The following is a 21863-nucleotide window of genomic DNA, read 5'->3' on the forward strand; positions in this document are numbered from 1 at the left end:
TGGCTCTAATCTTGGACTTACGTCCAGCCCGAAGAAATATGTCCTGAGAGGTAACACAAGGAGAGAGGACGTAAATCATTTGAATACAGCTCACATAAAGGTTTATGTCACAAAATAGTTCACAAGTTGTACGAGGAGTCAAATTTTGAACGTAAATGACCTTGATGAAATGTAATTACAGTACATATTACCTATTAAATATACATCAAAGCAATTGTTTAGGTCATATTATACCACCATTTCACTCCAAATGTTGTGTGTAGTTCAACTCAAGATTGTTCATTTGTGCTTAATGTATGTTTATGAACTGGCTTGGGTATTCAAATATGAGCTTGAGATATTTATTTACAACAAGCTCCCTCACAGTAGTCACCATCATATAAATATCTACATTACAGCGAATTCACATTGTTTTTTTTCTTCAATTTTTTTTGTTTTAGGTCATAGCTGATGTTGCAACATTGTAAATTCGAAATTTAAGAATAACAAAAGCTAAATAAATCAAAACAACCAATAATAAAACCCTATACAACAAAACTAAATTCTTAAAAGAAGAATAAACTCCATACAAAACCCATTCTATCATTTGTCAATCTTACCATTTAATGATATAGTATCTTTGCAGTTAGTGAATCACTACCACACATCTGCCAATTTATCCTGTGAGCATTTATCCCCATCTGACCACCCAGCTCAGTTTAAATGTAATTGTTTTTCAAATTTCTTAAGGGCCACTAAAAACAAGAAGCAGTGAACATGCATAATTCAAAATGCCAACATTGCAGCTTTCCTATGTTGATACAGCACTTAAAATGCGATCCCTGCTATCAGCCAAAACAAACAAGACAGGAAAAAAGGAATTCTTCAAAGCTGCTGATGCTAATAGAACCCTAAGAGGCTGCGCCCATCCCTGTTGTTGATTTAGTCTGAAAAACAAGAACAGAAAGAAAATATACAAAATATCAGTGACTCTTGTTAATTCCTTAGCACTAGCCGATCTAAACGTTGCAGTTTGATTTCAGTTTTAACATGTACCTCTGACTGTGAGTTTAGTGGCGCACTCTGCCCTTCCCAGAGGGTTCTCAGCAATGATCTTGTACTCTCCGGTGTCCTTGGGTCCGACCCTCAGGATGAGCATGGAACAAACCCCACAGGTGTTGGAGATGTAGTAGTTGGTGTTGGTGTTGAGGCTGATGTTGTTCCTGTACCATGTGACGTGGGGTGTGGGGTCCCCTCTCACTGCACAGCTCATGTAGCACTCGTAACCTTCAGGAGCCGTGTGCTTTTTAAGCGGGACAAGAAACTTTGGAGGTCGCTCCAGATTGCAAGTCTTGGACTCTGGCATGTTCAGCAAAAACTTTTCTGGAAACAATAAATTAAAAAGCAGGTTTAAATCAATGAGTGAGTACTTTAATGTGACGTTTAACTATATATAATATGTCCAAACTTTTGACTGGTACTCTATATACACAGTATAATCACTACAAACATGAGCGTTACAGGTGAGGAGATATTCAGTTTTACAGGAATTGAAGAATAAAAGAGATATGTACTTTAATCCACTAGAATGCTCTCAACAAACCTTTTTTGCCCGTGATTGACCACTTAGGTGACTCTGAGGGTTTGGAGGAGCCCATGTCGTTCTTGGCGTAAACACGGAACTGGTAGTCTCTGCCAGGCATGATGTTGCAGGCAGTGAACTTGTTGTTGAAGATGCGGTCTGCCACCGTGTTCCACTGCCTCTTGTTGGAGTCTCTCTTGGACACCATGTAGTGCAGTCTGTCGTCTCTCTTCTCGTCTGGGGAGGGAGTCCAGGACACGGTCACGGTTCCAGGGACGTTCTCCTCAACCTCCACCGGGCCTGGAGGCTTGGGCTCATCTGCAAACCGTCACAAACATGTTCAAACCAACTGTCAGATATTACTGTGGACGAACGGATGTTTGAATAATTGTTACTTCGTTTACTGAATGACCAGAATAATTGTTACTTCGTTTACTGAATGACCAGCTATAAAAAAAATATATATTTTTTTTTATTAAAAAATTCAAAGCAACTTCCAGAAACGTGCATGCACGAAGTACAGCTCCTAAAATTCCGTTGATCCTACCTGTGACTCTGATCTCAATGCTGAAGGTCTCTTGGCCGACGATGTTCTTGACTATGATGGTGTAGATTCCTGTGTCGCAGCGCTCAGCGGAGGGGATCAGCAGCTGAGAAGCACCCTCAGCGTTGCTGATAGTCACCCGCTTGGAGACTGGACCACTGTCCTTCAGCCAGGTGACCTCAGGCCAAGGAGAAGCCTGTGGAGAATAGTTCATTTATCTATTTAGCTAACATTTTTATCTAAAGTTATCCAAAGGTGTTTGAACCTGCAACCTCTTTATCTGCAGTCAAACGCTCTAACCACTGAGCTATACTAATCCCTGAAGAATCTGCGTTATGAAAACGGCACCCGCAGTCAAGTTTGAAGACATTTATTTCTGCATGTGTGGTAAATGAACGGGAAAATAGGGAATTCTTATTTCCATGTGTTTTAACACCTACACCGCTCTGACAGACTGGCTCGAAGCACGAAGCGGTCAAACCTTACCTCAAAGTTGATGTTGAGACGAGCTGAATTCCCAGCTCTCACCACCATGAAGCTCTTGATTTTGGCGTCAGTAAACCTTGGCCTGACTGGATTTGTAAAATGCAAAACGAGATTTTGGGACAGAGACTCAACACACAGTATTCATGTTTCCTTCTCTCAGAGTGATCAGATGAGACACAACAGGGCGGGATGACTCACCAGGAGGAGGCATCGCCAGGATGTAGTTGTCCAGTTCCTGGGGTTGTCCCTGCCCTCCATCGTTGGTGGCGATCACCCTCACCCAGTACATGGCCATGGACTTCAGGCCCTTCACCGTGAAGGACGTCATGGTGATGGCATTGGAGTTACAGCGATCCCATTCAGGGTTCTCTGCTGGTCTGATCTCCACAAAGTAGCCCTTGGCCTCGTCCTCCACCTTTTCGATGTCCTTGGGCTTCGTCCAGGAGAGAGACAAGGTGGTGTAGGTGGAGTCTGTCACCTTCAGGTCGATCACTTTACCGGGGGGCTCTGTAACGATGCATATCACAGGCATTCTTAGTTGGCGTCTTTGTTTTGAAGACATTCCGTACAGAGAGTTGTACGAAGTCAGTTGATTTGATAACAGTAAGATGATAAAACTGTAATAAAAAAAAAATTGGTATAGCAATGACTGCAACCTACTTTTGGGGTCCCTGGCGAAAACAAACTCTGATGGGGTGCTGAATTCACCCGCTCCTGAGTTGTTGATGGCTGACACACGGAACTCGTACTCCATGCCCTCAATCACGTCTTTCACACCAAAGGTCTTCCCTGTATACAGACAGGGAGAAAGGACCAACTTCCAACAATTGTAAAAAATATATATATAACAGTCCCACTAGTGTGTATGCAAGTATATAGAGTTCGAGAGTAGATACAGGAGTATTGATATTGTTAATAACCTTTGATAGGCTCGTCTGGTAGGTTAACAGGGCCCCACAGATTGCTGCCCTTCTTGCGTTTCTCCATGTTGTACCCCAGGATGTTGGTGCCTCCAGTGTTGGAGGGAGGAGACCAGGCCAGGTTGATGCAGTCCTTGAAGGCGCTGACCACTTTGGGAACAGAAGGGGGTCCGGGGTAGGCTGACAACACAGAGGGTTGATCGTTTTTTTCAAATTTGTTTAACTTCTATTTCCCTTTTCCCCTTAAAGCAGCGTTACAGAGGGGCCTCTCTACGAGAATGGCACCTAAACCAACCTGAATCCCTCAAGTCTTTGCGTTTTACCTTTCGTACCCGCCTGAACGTCCTCTGTCTCCATTAACTCGCTGGTGCCAATCTCGGTTTCAACTCGGATACGATAGCAGTACCTCCGGCCGTGGTCCACGTCACTGTCCTTGTAGTGGGCCTCTGCGCCTATCGGCCCCAGCTTCTTCCAGGTGTTGCGTCCGACTTGTTGGCGCTCCATGATGTAGTTGTCAATCTTACAGCCACCAGAGTCCTTCGGTCCTCTCCACTTGATGTCGATGCAGTTCTGAGACGCCTCGATGATCTCCAGAGGACCCATGGGAGGCGTGGGTTTGTCTTGAAAAGAGAAGGAAATACATTTTGATCACTATATACTGTATAGAGTACTGTGCAAAAGTCCAAGTCTTAAGCTGACAGTGAACATTGGAAACGGATCAGTACAATTAAACCAACATAAAAGAATAGGGCTTCTCTTTTCCCTGCGAATAAAGTACATTTTCCTGTGAATACAACTCACCAAGTACAATGAGCTGGGTCACAACTTCTGTGGTGCCAAATTCATTCTTGATTTTGATCTTGACTTCTCCGCTGTCTTTGCGCTGCAGCTTGTTGAGGAGCAGACGGCTCTGGCCTTCGGTGTGCTCGATCTTAATGTTCGAGTCATCCGAAAGCTCCTCGCCTTCCAGGTACCACTGGATCTTTATTGGGTTGCGGCCACCATAAGGCATCTTAAAGGTAGCTTTGTGACCCTTTTTCACAGTGATTGGAACTACAAATTCCTTCAGTCCCTCCGAGTCAAATCTAGGTGGGTCTATGAAGAGAAACAGAACTTAACTACGTTACTATGAGACAACTGAAACCATAGCAGTGGAAAGTGAGAAATTGGTAACATTACACTGAAATAAAAAATTACTGTAAAGTTTTTATACGTCCAGTTAAATTGGTTTTATATAATACATGTGGATTGTATGCAAATTTAAACAGAGGTTGTGACCTTCAACAACAATCGTTGATTCAGTCTTCCTTCCGTCTGCCTCAAAACGGTATGTCCCTGCATATTCCTCTGTCACTTTATGAATTTTCATCTTATGGTAGGTTCCATCTTTGGAAATGGTAATGCCATCCGACGATTTGATCTACAACAGAAACAACATGCATCAAGACAGTGTAAACAGAACTGGAATGTTGGTAGAAGTAAACATGTCGTAAGTAACTCTCTATTTTGAGTTACCTGTAGACCTTTTATAGATGCTCACACCGTCAAGAAGCAATACATTTTCTACGACAACTCTGCTGCTATTTAACAACTATTTAAGGATAGGATTAGCTGAAAGTACCTCTGATTTGATATACTGTTTGTTCATAGTTTATCGAGTATGTATCGTATACCGATGGAATCTGCCAGTGTTACCCAGTGAGGTGGATATCATCCTCACCTCCTCCCCGTCCTTGTACCAGACCCCCTCGCAGTCCTCACTGCTCAGCTTGCACACCAGCTCTGCTGCCTCGCCCACGTTGGCGCTGCAGTCCGCCAGCCCACTGTGGAAGTGGACTCCAGGGTCTAGGAGGTTCACAAGACGCATGTTATCAGGTCCTCTTCGTTCGGGCGTCACGCAGCACACAGTGATGAACGCAGTATTTAAGGTATTCAAATATTTGCTGAAGACTTGAGTTGAAAATAAACATTCCCGTTTTTCTTTTCCACCCAGTCATGCATGCATGTATGCGAGGCATACGATGCATGCTTGGAAATGTTAACTCTAACTTACCTTCGATTTGGCCACTCAGACATTTGGTTGATCGCATGTATTTTTTTAAATACATCAAATGTGAAGAGTGTTAGAAACGCATTGTGTGAGTAATAGGCTGATGCAAAAAAAAATGTGTAGAAGACTTCGGTGTAGACAAATAACTTTCCTCTTTGTCAGTCCATGTTTTGGTTTGGCGATAAATAGTACTTCAGTTTTTTTGTTGTCCATAAGCCTTTCTGGTGGTAACCGTCACTTGGACAATGTCCTTGGATGACAAGAATAGCCGTACAGAACACATCTTCAGTAACTGAAAGTCCTGATGATGTCACTAGGTGGTCTAAAAGTCGGCAAATGTGACACATCCCACATTTCCAATGACCAGTAGGTTACATCTTCAATGTTTACCAGTCCAAATGTTTCTATTTCTATCCTGCAAACTTTGATGCTCAGTTAGTTATTTCTAACCTTCACTTCTTTGAAGAATGTGACTTCTTTATTTATTATTTTATTTTTTACAATTTTCACCACCAAACTGTCATTCTCCAGTGTTTCTCAAGATTCTGTAAGGAAATTGATGTTGAAAGGTTGTGTGTGAGTCCAAAGGTTTGCCAGGTGTTGAATCTGACAACAGAGTGAAATGGTCACTTTTCATCACAGCCTAATGTCTTCTTCAGAGATGTGGTCTGTAAAATGACTTGCCTGGGCAAAAAAAACAACACATCTGATTTGACTAAAGTAGCAGTTCCAAAAGGCTTAACTTTGACTTAATTTGTTCAGAGAACATATAGATTTTGTGTCAAAGTAACTTGAGGACTCGAAAAACTTGACTTGATTTCCTCGTTCCTGTGGACTGGGGGGATGTGACTTGTAAGACTCTGACATGGTCTTTCCTTCAAATTGCGTCAAGATGTCACAATGATTCTGCTTTTATTTATTTAATTTTTACTTTAATTTATTTTTGACAAAGCATGACGTTTTGCCTCTTCGTGTGTCTTCCAAATAGTTCCATAAGCACTGGCAGTTGGTCCTTACATTGAATACGATAGATTTCAGAACTTGTTTGCTGATATTTGGGCATGATTTTGACATTTACAGGTAAGCGGGTTGACAAGACAAACAAGAGCACAAATGCACACAAACACAAGTTTAACAAACAACAAGGCGGCAACAAAGACACTTCTACCTGTCATTTGATCCTCAACATGCTGGAGCTGTACAGTGACTTACAGGACATACAGTACTGTGCAAAAGTCTTGGGCACAAAAAATATATATACTAAAAAATTAAGCAAATATTATTTAAGACATAATGAAATTAAAGGCCTAAACAAAAAAATGATCAACATTGCACTTTCATACTGCAGCACAAATAGAGAAAACCATTTATTATTGTAATTCTTAGGTGCCTAAGACTTTTGCACAGTACTGTACATGTTCCGGAGCTTCCTACGAAGTTGTATCCAAAGTTTAAATACCTAATATTCACTTAATCTTTCACCCTTTAAAAGTGAATATCTAACTTTTGGGCTCTACCATTATGATTAATGTCATTAAAGGATATGGCTCTTGTTAGTTAGTATACAGTTAAGATAACGTACCTACCTAGTCAAGATACCTAAAAGATTAACAAAAAGGTGAGCTACTTTGGGCTTAAATTAAACATTCTGTAAAGTGATCACATGATCACAAGCCCTTCCCCCCCACTCTCTCCCCCCCCCCCCCAAACCACTGGAAAAAGCCATTTCTTTCATCAAATGACTTTTCTCCTTGGTCGTGCATCTCATGCAGCAGTCGATGCAGTATCCATTATCTTACCAACAAGCTTGTCCGGGAGCAAAGGGCCTTGCCTTGTTCGGCCTGAACGCTTGCCAGCTCCCGCTGCCTCAGCTGCGGGCTCTGCTGACATAACGCTGCCTGCTGGTCCAGCCAAACCAACACCCTGTTCCCTTTTTCTGATACACGCGCTTGAATTTGTGGGGTTTTCTTCTGTATTTGTTTTTCCTAGTGATGGTTTTCATAAGAACCATCGGTTATCAAACATCAAAACCTTATTGATGAATGTTGGATAAGCCTTGCAAAGGACAGTCTTTGAAACACTAGACGATGTTGGTGACAGTACCAACACCTGCGATGGCAACAGGAACAAGAGAAATCAACGATTTCACAAACAACAGTTTGAACACAAAAGGGGCGGTCAAGGGATTGTCAAGCTGTAACCAATTCAAGTATTGTGAAGATTTACAGTTGATAGCTGACGTGTAATTAAAAACTAAACAATAGGAGGTGAGCTGGAGTCTGTGAAAGTAAAGTAAACACTAATTACCACCACCTTCTTCATCAAAGTTCTTCCAGCACAAAGCTTTCACATACTTGAATGAGTTTGCGAGTTTGCAAATACCTATAACCATGGTTGTGGCAACTCCCCTCTTTCAACAAACATTCACACGTGTGAAAACAAGGCAAGATCACGTGAAGTCTGTTGACACACATGAAAGCACGCACACACGCTCCATACAAAACAAATACAAAACCATATTTGTATTTCAAAGAGTGGTTGTCATGTTATGTACATGCTACGCACTGTACATTACGTTTAGATTTTCTCAAATGGCTATAACTATGCACACATTATTTTGTTATGGTATATTAATATGTCAATTTCTACAATTATTTTAGTCGAATTGACAGTTAATCTAATCACAAACAACAAACTATATGTAGGCCTGCATACTACATGTATGAATTCAACGGAAGTAGTTAACTTGATTTTTAAGGGGCTGGGATGACATCATGTACATTTTTCTAAAGTGCAGTTTTAGTTAGTCTGAATAAGGAGGACACTGCTTCCAAAAAGTGCACAAAATATTACTTTGATCAGTATCTTTTGGGTTTTTGCCCAAAGTCATTTCTTGTCAAATGACTTTGAAAGTTAACAAACCTTTTTTCTCTCTTTTTTTCACCATGCACGTTCATCCAAGGAAACATTTGCGATCTCTTACCAACTGTCTCTTCCTTTAGCAGTGGACCCTCCTTTTTACGACGTGAAGATTTCCCCTTTTTCTCATTTACACCCTCGGATGTTTCGTCATCATAATTAGATTCTCCTATTGGTGATATTCATATCATGTTGATATCACATAAAAAACAATCGTTTTCACCTTCTGTATTCTCACTCACTTGAATGAGGGCACAGATAAATGTGAGTTTTTAGAGTTTCCAAAGGGTGTCAAAGGCTGTGATTTATGTATATGAAGGAATTTTGTGGACTTATTTGTCTTAGTGCAACGCCCAATCTGGAATTGCGGAACATGACCCGTAGCATTGGATCTCATCACGCCTCAGAGGGGCGTCTGACTAAATAACCGACACACAAGTGGTGAGCTACTGGGGAAGATTCCTCAACTCCAGGTTGGGCTACAGAGGAGCATGTGTTTGGATGTTTGAGTTTTAAGGGAACAAAAAAAGACATTGGCAATGATGCAGGAAACAACACTGACCACAGTTGCAGACTGTTAAAAGCAAGAAAACAGAAATGACCGTTTTGGCGGCTGTACACCAAGATACTGTACGCAGAACGGTATTATGGACACACATTAAGGACTTAATCAGCTAGTATTAAGTGTAATTACTAGATTACATTATATCACAACACTTGGAACAACATCAGTGAACCAACAGTAACATATGTGTTGGACGGTAGCTTAAATGCGGAATTCACTGACCCAGATGAGTAATGAATATTGCAGATAAAAGTACTGTATTTTCTGTTTTGTTCCAAGTCTTGTGTGAATTGAAAAATCAACAGTTTGGGTACTAATTAGTCTACTCATTAAACTAGTTTCCCACCATTTTAGGTTGTGTGTACGGATGTTAACTTAGATTGCCAAAAATGAAAATTAAAAGCGAAATATTTTAACTCCTACTAGATAAATTATCATGTAAACAACTTCTTTACTAAACACATTTCTTACCTACGACGGTGTCCGGGATGAGAGGACCGTCCCTCACGCGCTTCTTTTTCACCACGACCGCTTCGTCTTCCTCGTCGGTTTCCTCCACCTCCACCTCTACTTCCACCATCCCATCAGCTCCAGCTTGCCCTGCAGCTCCGCCCTCATCTGCTCCACCTGCACCTGCACCTCCATCTGCGGCTTGAGCAACCATCTTCTTCACCACCTTCTTGGTCGTTTTCTTCTTTTTTGGTGCCGCGTCAGCGGAGGCGTCACCAGCCCCAGCCCCAGCCCCAGCCCCGGCCCCAGCCCCGGCCCCAGCCCCGGCCCCAGCCCCGGCCCCAGCCCCGGCCCCAGCCCCGGCTGCAGCTTTAGCGGCAGCTTTAGCGGCAGCTCTGGCTGCCTCTGCCTCCGTGTCGGCGGCTGCCTCAGCTGCCTCCCTGTCGGCCTGGGCCTTCTTAGCCGCCAGCATGGCTGCCTCCATGTCCTTCTTGTACTTTTCCTGCTGCTCCCTGGCGATCTTCTCCAGATCCAGGTCACTCGCTCCCGCCATCGTCGTTTTGCGTTCCTTTTTTTTGCCTTTCGTTTCAGGGTTTTTGTCGGCTGAGGTGTGGAAGGAGAATTGTGAAATTGAAGCAGTTTCGCACTTATAGGCTTAGGTATTTTGAATATAAAACATCAATATTTTACTTAGGCCACATTCAAAGGACCAGAGTGCTCCATCACCTTATTTTCCCCCTCACTCACCTTCAACAATAAGCCAGGCATTGCACGACTTAATGCCTGCCACAGCTGCATAGATACCAGCGTCCAAAGGCAAGCAATCCTTCACCAGCAGTTTGTGAATCAGCTTGTCCTCAGAAACAGTGATTTCAAACTTCTCATCGTTCTGCAGAGGGCAGTTTTTCCCCATCCACGTAATCTCGTTCAACGGTACGGTCAAAACGCACTGGAAGAGAGCGTCCTGCCTCTCCTCTGCCTTCACTTCCTGTATTTTGACAGCAAACTCAACAGGGGGAACTGAAAAGTGGATGAGAATGTGGGAAAATACAGATTTATTAGCTCAACTCTCATCAACTCAGGTCAACTCATTGTAATTAAAAGTACCATCTTCCTTAAACGTTACTCTACACACACATGCACACAATACAGTGTTGTTGACTTGATCTAACCCTCGATGGTCCTCACTTTTGAAGTCAGTAGAGAAGACAGGGACTCCCTCCACGTCCACCTGGTAAAGACCTGCATCCGCTGGGTCCAGATTCTTGATTGTAAAGATGTATTTCTTGCCAACTTGTTTCAAGTTGTGTTTCTGCTCCAGATCCAGTTCTTTGGTGTAAGGAACCATGACACCGTCCTAAGGGGACAGAGATTAACACGATCAGATACATTTTGTTGTGCTTGGTGATGATACATTTAGCTGTCAAAATTAACCTGTACAAAGATAATAATGAATACAGCATATGATCAGTGTTTTGTGAGTAGGGGGTTGGGATCAGGGTTACATGGCGGGTTAGACGGGGTCAGTTTGTGTCTCCTCACCTTGTAAAGAAAGATCCTGCTGCTTGGATCCTTCAGGTCCATGTCGAGCTCAAAGGATGCAGAATCTTCAGCTGAGACTGTAATGGGCTTCAGCTTACCGATCTTTTCAACAAACTTGGGAAAAATAAATTAAAGTACACATACATAAATGCAATAAAACACCTGCATAACTTTAAAAAAAAAAGATTTAGATTTGACTGTACATTAGTCACTTATCCAGGTGTTTTGTATTGTGAAAACCAAACATTGTAATTACATTATACAACTATACAAAGAGTTCTGAATGCATTTTTAATTGACTACATCAGAACTTTCCACGCACTCATTTCCAGGCAAATTAGATACCCTAAAAAGGTTAGTCTGCATCATGTACCTGCGCTATCTCCTCCTCTCTTTCTTTTTTCATCTGCTTCAGTCTCTTCAACATGCCACGGAAGTCAGTGATGCCGTACTCAATGCAGATGCTCTCGTAGTCCTTCTTGTCTGCGCTGAGCAGAATCTCCCAGACCTTCTCGTCTGTCTCCATCGGTTTCTCCTCACGAGTTCCATCCCTGCAGGTTGCAAACACACCTGATGACAATGTGCCCGCCTTGCCAGTGATTGTAATGGCACCACTGGAATACATGTTCCATTTTGTGGCTGAGGAAAACTCTGTACAGCACTTTGTGGTGCAGCCTTCTGTGGAGTACTTTGTGTCACAGCGTCAGATAAATGACTTCTATGTTATTCACTTATGAATGACTAGTGGTTCCTACCGTTTCTTCAAATTTTTCCTGAACTGTACAGACTCCACAGAACCTGGTGGAAAGTAACATCAAGCTGAAGAAATATGGGTTTCTCTTTTTGTATTTTTTACCACACAGATTCATTAAGAACATATTTATATGTCCTAGCAGAAGAAAAACGTGTTCTTGTTTTGGACAAACACAATACCTTCTTCTAACTTTTTCATTTCCTTCGTTTTTTTGAATCCAACTGCAAAAAAAGGTTAACTATGTATCAGTTTCAATGTAAAACTATTTGATTCATTTCTTCATCTTGCTTGGATTAAAAGTGCTGCATCACTCATTTGAACCCACCTTCAATAATATTCAAGACGACGGTACAAACAGCTTTTCCATATTCATTCGTAGCAAAGCATTTATAAGTATCTGCTTCGTCTGAAGTGACATCAGGGATCTACACACACAACAAGTGGCAGAATACACATTCATTAGTCCCGCACTGAACTGTGCATACTGATTCAAACCTTCCTCCCTAATCCGTCCAATCAGGGTCCCTCGTCCTTGTGTCTTCCTGTGATCTGTTTTACCTCCAGCGTGTGTTCATGGGACACATCGTCATATTTGTTCTGGAACTTCTCCTTGTCGGTAATTTCTCCTTTAGCTCTGCTCCATGTCACCACAGGTTCAGGGTCCCCGATCACGATAGCTTTGAAGATAGCTAATTTACCTGGGGTGGGAGGAGAGATCGTGCTTGGATGCAATGCATGGAGAACAAGACGTTCTGTATATTACTTGACATGTTAGTTTTAATAATATATAGTACAACATTTTAACCAGGGCAAGACTGTTTGTGGTTTTTATTTATAATACATCTTTATGATTGAATAGTCTCACCTTTACATATTCCTCAGCATGTCATTGTGCTCCAAAACTGTCATAAAGAAAGCCATCCTGTGGCATACTTTTTGACAATATTGTGACTTTAATGATGGCATCAAAGTTGGCCTGCTTTAGTTTGGCAGCGCAGGAGCTCGCGCATGTGAAAAGAACACTTAATCTAATCTAAGAACTAGTTTCTTCCCATTTCAGGAAGTTATTTTTTTCCTTGGTTTATATAAGGACCTGGAAGGCACATGGGCGTGGTGTTGTCGGTCGTCATAATCGTAAATTATGTAGGCCTGTTCTTCACATCCATGACATATGTGGAAGGTGATATGAGCCACCTAGAAGGGTTACATTTCCCATCCTTCAGGCCATCTGTCACGTGTACAGCTCAGGGGCCAGAGCCGTGAAAGAACATACAGACAGCATGGGGGGAAAAGGGGATGGTGGAGGGTGGCAGCAGCACTGATCATACAACAACCGGGGTGAGTGTGTGCGTATCCGTGCGTCTTTTAAAGACGCCTTATCGGACGTGGCCCAATGGATATGCGCTGCTAACCTGGGTGTGGTAGGGGGCGAAGGAAAGGAAGGTGGAGTAAGATGCCTTACATCCCCGATGACTGACGCGCGCTGCCCGATTGCCCAGCCTGAACTAGCTGCGCTTATGAGTGCTACCCCGGTGTGTGACTGGATGTCGTGTCGCACCAATGGGGGCCCACGCTGTGTCATTTTAAGCAACTTAAAACTCACACAATACTGTGCAAAAGTCTTAGGCACTCAAGAGTTTTCCATTAATTTGTTTCAGATATATATTTTTTTGTTTCCTGTATTTGTGTAAAAGTGCATTATTAAGAAATGTAGTCTTTTAGTCTTTTTGTTGTTGAGGGTGTGAGTGACTGACTGTATGTCAGTTTACTGTTCACCCTGTATCACAGGCTTCTGTGCTAGTTGGTGTTGTTGGTGTGGACACAACTGATTAATAATCTGACATCTCTCAACTGGCCCTCATCACACCTCACACACTCTGACAAACACCTTACTCACACCCTCAACTTTTTGTTATATTCTACAGCATTTTTTTCCGTATTTATATGTGCCTGAGACCTTTGCACAGTACTGTAACTCCTCTCTGAGTTGTGATAGGACACTCGTGCAGAGAGAGCAAACAAAAAACTAAACAAAAAGTAGATTGTCTGGAAGATGTGCAGTATAGGAACTGCGCTGCTTATTTGTTTAATTTCTTTGATTATTCGTTGATTTATTGATGTGGAGATGGGGTGTTGATTAGACTGTGGTCGCGGTGCCGCGCTCACCTTCCTGGATGGTGAGAGCGATGGGCTTGCGGGTGAAGTCAGGGTGGCTCTTCCCCTCTGGGATCTCCTCCACATACTGGGTGATCATCACCCCGGGAACTTTGGATCGCTTCTTGATGCCTGGTTTGACCAAAAAAATTAATTAGACAGTACAGAGTACAGTGATGTTTAATGCAAAACATTTAGTTTTCATGCAGAATTATCATTTTTAACGATATTTGATTTCTCCATTGGTTTTGAAGTTATACTATTCTAAACTGATATTGGTAAAATATATATTTTTACTAAAATACTAGTTAAATTCTTCTGGTTTAAAATACTGCACCACTTAGAACGCAGTCAGAAAAACTCATAGTTTTACCAGATTGGAACGAAACCACACAATCATAAATACAGAATGACTTAATTTAACAATCACTCTTACTTTAAAATTCTATCTAAGACTAATTTTACCTCTCGGTTTTATGCGATTCTGATTCAACACTTCAGGACTCATACCGTTAGAAATCCTACAATTTTACATAACGCAGTACCAGAAGTCTAGAATCAGTATTTCTAACTTGTGTTTCTGTTGCTTAGTCGATCAACTGAACACGTGAGAACATAAACCAGGGGTTCTCAATTAGAAACCCAAAAGGTCCACTAACCAAATTTCCATTCAGTCCAGGGTCCGGAACAATTATGGTTTATTTTTCTGGTCCTTACCATCAGAGTTCTGGGGGTAATTTTGTTCAAAGTGTCCATGCTTTGTGTCATAGTGACCATAGCCACGGGAACATAGGCTATGTTATCAGGGGGGTGCTGCTGGGGGGGGGGGGGGGGGGTTCTTAATGTTGCGGGGCGGTAGGGACGGACTGGGAGTAAAAATAGGTCATGCACATTCTGTTTGATGTGATGCTAGTGAGAACGCTAGGATACTTAATGCGAGCGCGCGTAGCACGCAAGACCATTTTGCCTTTATTTGAGCACAAAGTAGTTTTTTGAGCTTCATGTAAAATGAACATAGCCGTTTTTCAATTGGTAAAACCTTGTCTAGTGAAGGTGATGTCTTTTTGTCTCTTAATTTTTCAGCCCCACCCTTACGTTTCTTAGCCTGGTTTTCCATTGTTATTCTTCTCCCGGTGCTCCCGATGGCCAGTCCGCTACTGCAGGGCTGGGCTGTGCCGCGGTGGTGAATTTTCAAGTCATATCATTGGAAATTCTCGTGCTGTCAAGGGGTGCTACAGCACTCCTAGTTCCCACGGCCATGATAGTGACGTTTCACATTAGCTACCAATATTGACAAGGGCAACCGTCTCATTAAACACATCGGTTTTGTGCGCCCCACCGGCAGCACAAATGCATACTTGTCTAAAATTAGATATTTTTGGAATAAACTTTTCGCCGGGTTTAGAGCACGCCATGTTTTTTGCTAAGGAAGAAACAGGTACTGTTAGCAAATCGATTAGCCTGCGTTGTTGTGAATGACACACACAACCTGACCCACAGAGGTTGCAACCAACTTTCAGTGAGTGAGTTGTCATGGTGATTACAGTTATTAAAGCTCCTGATTGGACCTTTGTATTGGACAAGTAAGATAGAAACCACATTTAGTTGGAACAAAAAGATGTGCCGGTTAAAATGGAAACGTTCCGTCAAAATGAATTAATTCCATAATAATATATCGGTTATAGGTCCGGGTCCGGATAGGGAACCGCCTGGGTCCGGACCCGGACCGCGGTCCGCCAATTAGTGACCCCTGACATAAGGTTTCAGGTTGTACGTTGAACAGTAACACCCTGCTCATAGAGGGGCCTGGTCTTTCATCTCTTTAACATCTGGAAGAAATGGACTTACTCAACGAAAGAATAGTAAAACAAACAATTAACACAAATATATTTAACGATGAGCACTTCCTAGTTTTATAGTCAGGGCCCTCCAGAAACGGGTGTACTTCGTTTTGGAAAAAAAAGCACTTCCAACGTCACAACCCTATGCATTCGTTGTGGCGTCGTAAGTGGATCCATCCAACTGTACGACCTGACAGGACCGAAGACAGACGCAGGACATGCGAGGAGGGAAACCAGGAAGCATGCTTGAGTTCAACCGCCGTACCGATGAGGACATGGACAGTAACAATGACAGTTAAGTTGCTGATGATGCTTCTCTTTCTTCTGAAGTACTGTACCTTTCTCTTCGGTCAGCCCCCCCTCTGCACCTCCTACTATGTAAGCAACATGACAGTGGGAGAGGGAACAGGACAGGAGAAGGTTAATCCTGACAAAAGTACCACAGGGTCTTAGGAACTTTGAGGGGATTGTGGACTAAACACATCTAACACACAGACAGGGGAGATAACACACAACCTGGGTATAGCCAACATTCAAAGAGGTTTCAGAAGATTACTTCAATGGGATTACTTGGAGAAATACAATGATTTGTGACGGTTTTACACCAAAAGACTGGAGTCTTGCACTTAGTCTTGATCTTGATGTTGTTTTCATGTTTCCACAGCGTAGATGGACCAATTGTTTAGTGTTCTTCGTTTTAAAATGTTCACCAGAACATTTTAGAACATATCTAAAGAGACCCTTTTTCCTTTTCGTCCACTGTTTAAAATCACCAGATACTTTTTATGTTCTTGACGTTCCTGGATGATTTGTGTTCTTCTGGCTTATTGTCCTCGGTTTATAGACTTGTGATTCTCTTGAATCCCTGCATGTGATCTTTCTGTCCTTCAGTCTTCGGCCTCTTCTGTTGATCCGTTTCTTTTGCACAAAAACATTGTGTTGACGTACTGCTCATTGCAAAGTTGATTGAATGTTCTCGTGTACGTGCATTTCCGATTCAGTGTCAATCGATAGTGGTGTTTCGAGATTCCTTCTATCGTAGGCGGCTGCAATGTGACCTGAGGAGAAATGCGTCACGCTGTTTGCTACAGGACTTACCCCCCTGCCCGGAGGCAGTCTGATCGGTGACTTTCGACTTCTTCCACATCCTGGATGGGTCTCAAGCTCTGTAGATTCAGATCTGCAACAGCAGAAACAGACATCAGTAAGCTACCGAGCGAATAACTTGTTTATTTAACGACTTTTGAACTTTAAGGACACACAAGGACTCACTGACCTTGTTTTATTTTGTTATCATGATCTAATATTGCTCAACCATATGTTGCTTATATATGCTTATATATTAACTTATAGACTCCTTAAGAGATGCTGGTTCATATACTGAAGGACATGTAAACGGTAAATGTCACTAGACAGTCACCTTAACTTTCATTTCTTTATTTTTGTCATATTATATAGAATTATAATGAAGATTGCTTCATCACACTGCCAGGAGCTGCTCACCTCAGTGCTTCAGCTGCAATTAAGCTTAATGATGCTTTGAATTACAACCCAACTGTCTGGCCTTGGTACACACACAGCCTAATTAGTGTCCTTGTGTCCAGTAGCTGAATGTCTACCCATTACTGGGGGTTCTGAAATGTGTTGATTTAGTCAGATACATGCTGAGGTCTGTTCCGGACTGGGATGCGTGTTATCGAGTGGTGGTGAGTGTAGACACACCATCCATAATCACACAGTTCCCTCTCAGCCAGTGCTTTGTCTGTTACTGAGGGTAAATTAACTCAAGGTGCGTTTGGATTAGGATATTTTTTCACATAACAGCAATAAGCTAAAGGTAAATTTGGTTTCCCTTTGGACTGATTTGGATGTATCACATGAGGGTAATGATCGGAATGTATATTTGGATTTATTTTTCACGTGAGGGTAATCTACACTCTGATTGTAAAGTTAGGATTCCCAGGGGTCATAAGATACTGCCTCTGCTCCTGCATGAGTCCTGGCTGTGATAGGTCACGCCCTCCTGCTAATGTGTTTTATATTTTCTTTGTGTCGTAAAATGTGACCTCCTGGCTGATCTGCAGTTTCTGATTGGTCGGAGGAACGCTAAGGGCGGAGACGGGGCTGATTCTTATCCACTACTTCACAAACTGAGTTTCAGAAACTTCAGACACGGTGGAAAAGAAAAGACTTGAGGTGAGTTCTGTTGGCGCTTGTCCCTGTGTCTGGTTGTGTTGTTGGTGCTTGTCCCTGTGTCTGGTTGTGTTGTTGGCGCTTGTCCCTGTGTCTGGTTGTGTTGTTGGCGCTTGTCCCTGTGTCTGGTTGTGTTGTTGGTGCTTGTCCCTGTGTCTGGTTGTGTTGTTGGTGCTTGTCCCTGTGTCTGGTTGTGTTGTTGGCGCTTGTCCCTGTGTCTGGTTGTGTTGTTGGTGCTTGTCCCTGTGTCTGGTTGTGTTGTTGGTGCTTGTCCCTGTGTCTGGTTGTGTTGTTGGCGCTTGTCCCTGTGTCTGGTTGTGTTGTTGGTGCTTGTCCCTGTGTCTGGTTGAGTTGTTGGCGCTTGTCCCTGTGTCTGGTTGTGTTGTTGGTGCTTGTCCCTGTGTCTGGTTGTGTTGTTGGTGCTTGTCCCTGTGTCTGGTTGTGTTGTTGGTGCTTGTCCCTGTGTCTGGTTGTGTTGTTGGTGCTTGTCCCTGTGTCTGGTTGTGTTGTTGGCGCTTGTCCCTGTGTCTGGTTGTGTTGTTGGCTTGGTGCATGTTTGTGTCGTATCGCTTTAAGACAAACCAGATATTCAGTAGCTAGCTAGTAGGACTGGGCAGGAGCCTGGACCTGGACCACACTCTTGCTGAGGTTTGAAAACGAATGACCAGGAGAGCAAAACAACCTGTAACTGGAGCCGTCTGGATAGCCGTCTCACCTAGTCCCTCCACACACCCTTACACACACACATTACATTAGAATTAAGGAACAACTAATAACCTCATTACATTCACAGTTCGCAGACAATTGTTACTAAATTTAGAGAGCAGCTTCTGTGTCCGGGCCCCTGTGTGCAGCCTAGGGTTGTGTGGAAGCTGAATGTTGATGAAGGCCTGTATGTATGCCATGTGCTGTCCTAATGGCTGTTCCTCACCTGTTTCTCTGATAAGTGCTGCAGAAAACGAACCGTTCTCTGTCGCGGTGGGGCGTGCAAGCCATGCGTGAAGCTTCACAACGTTGTGACACTCTGGCAGCATGCAGCAAACATACCAGCACCTCAACTGAATCTTTACACCTGCATGCTGGCAGGACTACCATGGTACACACCCTCAGAAGGTATCATTATTAATACTGTTATGAATGTTCTGCTTTTGTAATTATGTTATGTTTTATTGTGATGTTCGTTATATATATAAAAGATATGAAAGCCCTTTGAGGATAGGCTTTCTCTAAAGTGTCGTCCACAGTTTCCTGAGTGTGAGAGGCTTGCGAAGGCTCATCTTGTGAGTGCTAACAAAGACCTCCAGGGTCCAGTTACAGTGTCCCAGAAACCCACAGAAGGACCATCCGTTTGAGGTGCGGAGATCAGCTCCATGATCAATCAGCCAGCTTGACAGTGTGCTGAATTCACTGTGAGAATTCTCTCACAGGGCCGAACAGCCCACACACACACTCACAATAGTCAAAGACAGGTTGGAGAGATTGAACCATCTACCACTATGGACGAATGTGCCAATGGCTGTGTAATCTTAAAATGGCATCTGGTGGCTTCTCAAATGTCTGTCACTGAGATTTGTCACACATACCCTGGTCACAGCTGAGAACTGGGTGGAACACTGGCTGCAACTTCAGATGTATAACTCACACAAAGCTGTCCATGGTGACAAGGGCTTTTGGTGTCAAACGAGCGCTAAGACCTCTGGTTGAAATGCCTCGTGGATTTGTCCATTCTTCTCAATTAAGAGACTGACATCAGAATCAGAATCAGAATTCGGTTTATTCGCCATGTATGTTATACAAACACGGAATTTACTATGGCAGGGAGGTGCAAACACTAAACATATACGAATCTTAAATTAAGTAAAGGTATAGAAGTTTAACTATTCCTAAGAACTAAACAATCTAAGAATAAAACTATTTAAATATAAAATAAAATATATATAAAAATAAGAATAAGAATGGGCAGCGTGAGCATGTTGATACCTTCCCAAAAAATTGGGAACATGCTTTACCTACCTCTTGAACTGTAATGCAAAAGGCATCAGTTTTCGTCATTATTTACACAGTGGGTATTTATTTTTCTTCGACCTTACTCATGTCAGTGTAGTATGTCTGAACTGCTTCTAAGTCATAACTTCAAGCCATTACATTCTTGTTGTCTTCTATGTTATTTTTAACACACACAGCACACACATACATACACAAAGAATGAAACTATTTCACCCAAACAACAATAGCAAAAATCACAATGCCCACACAACCTGAAGTACTGGTAATGGACTAGTTTTCTGGGAAAGCAGTCCACACCCGCTGTGTTCTCCCCTAAATCTTGGGCTGCATATTGATCTGACACCTTCATCTATAGTTAGCTTTCACCCTGCAACCTCTCGACTCTGACCCCAGGACAGTGTCCTGCTATACAGATTCCAAACGGTGAAATTCAAACTGAGAACACGCATGCTTACCAAAATGATTATACAAACCACCACCAAATCCGCTATGCTTCCATGTAACATAAACCCGTTAAATACGTAGTGAATGCAAGCCACGCATGCAAGTCCAGAGCAAACTTAATATGGTATTCTGAAACCCGAGTGGATGAAATAGCAGGACATGTAAAAGTTTAGGATCAGAAAAAGAAAAACAATGTTTAGGATCCCTGGCTTCTGTTGACAAACCCAGAAGAACAAATCAAATGTTTCACCTGTGTTCGTATTTTAATAACCACACTAAACCCAGTGGCCTCAAGCTGCTGGTACGTTCCCAGCAACATCGTTACAGCGCTTCCAAGACCCAATAATGGAATCCTGGAATGTCCACAATGTTATGACCATGTCTCAGTCACACAACAGAATATCAATACTGACACAATAGAACAGCATATGTGGTTTATGGCTTCTTCACCGTCACTGTATCTTGTGTGGGTCCCCTGTGTAAGAGGAGAGAGAACCTACCTGGTCTGTCAGTCCTCCTGGTTCTCAGCCCTGATCCTTCCAAGGACGTCTTTGGATACGTGCAGATATTTGAGTGGGCGCTCCAGAGTGTGCTAGGTAATAAATCCCCTTAGCGACGCGCTCCTCTTTATGCTCCACTGCTGCCCAGACGCAGAGACTGCCAAAAGCACTTTAGACTCTCTTTGTATTTGGGTTGAGGAGCAAGTCCAAAGACCCCTTGGTTGGTTGGTCCTGGAGGAGGGGGAGGACACAGAGGAAGGCTGGGTCAGGAAAGGAGTCTTAACAATTTATTTTTCCCCTCTTGATATGTGTTCTTATGATCCCTCATGTTGACATGTATGTGTTTGATGGGAAAGGGCATGTTTATATTTTATCTTGCACCATGAAAATGTAAAATAGCAGCACTGTGGGATAATTTGTCACATCCTCAAGGCCTTCCTCTGTTTACTGTGAGAACTGTGTTGCTTCTGTTGATTCATCTGGATAGTTGGTGTACCATCAATAACAAGCTGTTTGGAAACACCCTTTGAAATCCTTTCAAGAAAGATGTAACATGTTCATTTCAGTAAATCAGTAAAACACAATGAATGAAAAACAGAAGTTTGACTTTTTTTTATCACATCAAAGTCTGATGTTTGAAAAGATCACAGCATGTTCAAACAAGATAAATTATAAATTTGTACACATCCATTTGGCTTTGAACCCATTACATTTCACACACAGTAATGTCTTATGTGCTAGTTTTATTCATAACATAAGTTGTACATTTTTGTACAACTTTTTGAGTTTTGATGGAAAAGGGGTCATAAATCGGACTCTTAAGTCTGACATATGCCCATTAAATTGAGTGCAGACTAAGTTGTGTCTTAAAAGTCTGACAGGTGTGAGGGCTAGGAGAATGTAGGTTTTATTCTCGTTTACAGAACATTCAAA

The 21863-nt window shown here is 42.5% G+C and overlaps 1 protein-coding gene across 1 annotated transcript; it reads right to left on the reverse strand.

Moving 5' to 3' along the window:
* Positions 1 to 75: 75 nt before the first annotated feature.
* igfn1.1 (immunoglobulin like and fibronectin type III domain containing 1, tandem duplicate 1) lies at positions 76 to 21144 on the reverse strand. The gene is made up of 27 exons (XM_062473249.1): positions 20931 to 21144; positions 16885 to 16966; positions 16125 to 16160; positions 13958 to 14077; positions 12350 to 12489; positions 12117 to 12216; positions 11971 to 12012; positions 11793 to 11835; positions 11411 to 11588; positions 11038 to 11151; positions 10684 to 10852; positions 10243 to 10515; positions 9517 to 10098; positions 8545 to 8649; positions 7361 to 7462; positions 5232 to 5356; positions 4790 to 4931; positions 4313 to 4606; positions 3835 to 4131; positions 3512 to 3691; positions 3252 to 3380; positions 2790 to 3098; positions 2592 to 2677; positions 2109 to 2301; positions 1583 to 1879; positions 1036 to 1362; positions 76 to 926 (listed from the first exon to the last, which is right to left on the reverse strand). The coding sequence occupies exons 2-27, from the start codon at positions 16931 to 16933 to the stop codon at positions 922 to 924; spliced, it is 4437 nt and encodes a 1478-aa protein (XP_062329233.1). The 5' UTR covers positions 16934 to 16966; positions 20931 to 21144; the 3' UTR covers positions 76 to 921.
* Positions 21145 to 21863: the final 719 nt, after the last annotated feature.

Source organism: Osmerus eperlanus, chromosome 1, assembly GCF_963692335.1.
Source record: "Osmerus eperlanus chromosome 1, fOsmEpe2.1, whole genome shotgun sequence".
In the NCBI taxonomy this organism is placed as follows: Eukaryota; Metazoa; Chordata; class Actinopteri; order Osmeriformes; family Osmeridae; genus Osmerus; species Osmerus eperlanus.

What these genes read in the sequence shown, in the direction of transcription:
- igfn1.1 (XM_062473249.1), bottom strand. Translation starts at nt 16,933, where the DNA reads ATGTGGAAGAAGTCGAAAGTCACCGATCAGACTGCCTCCGGGCAGGGG. An exon ending in CCCATGAACACACGCTGGAG is followed by an intron (nt 12,217 to 12,349) that starts GTAAAACAGATC and finishes TTGTGTGTGTAG; the next exon opens with ATCCCTGATGTCACTTCAGA. An exon ending in CGTCTTGAATATTATTGAAG is followed by an intron (nt 12,013 to 12,116) that starts GTGGGTTCAAAT and finishes CTTTTTTTGCAG; the next exon opens with TTGGATTCAAAAAAACGAAG.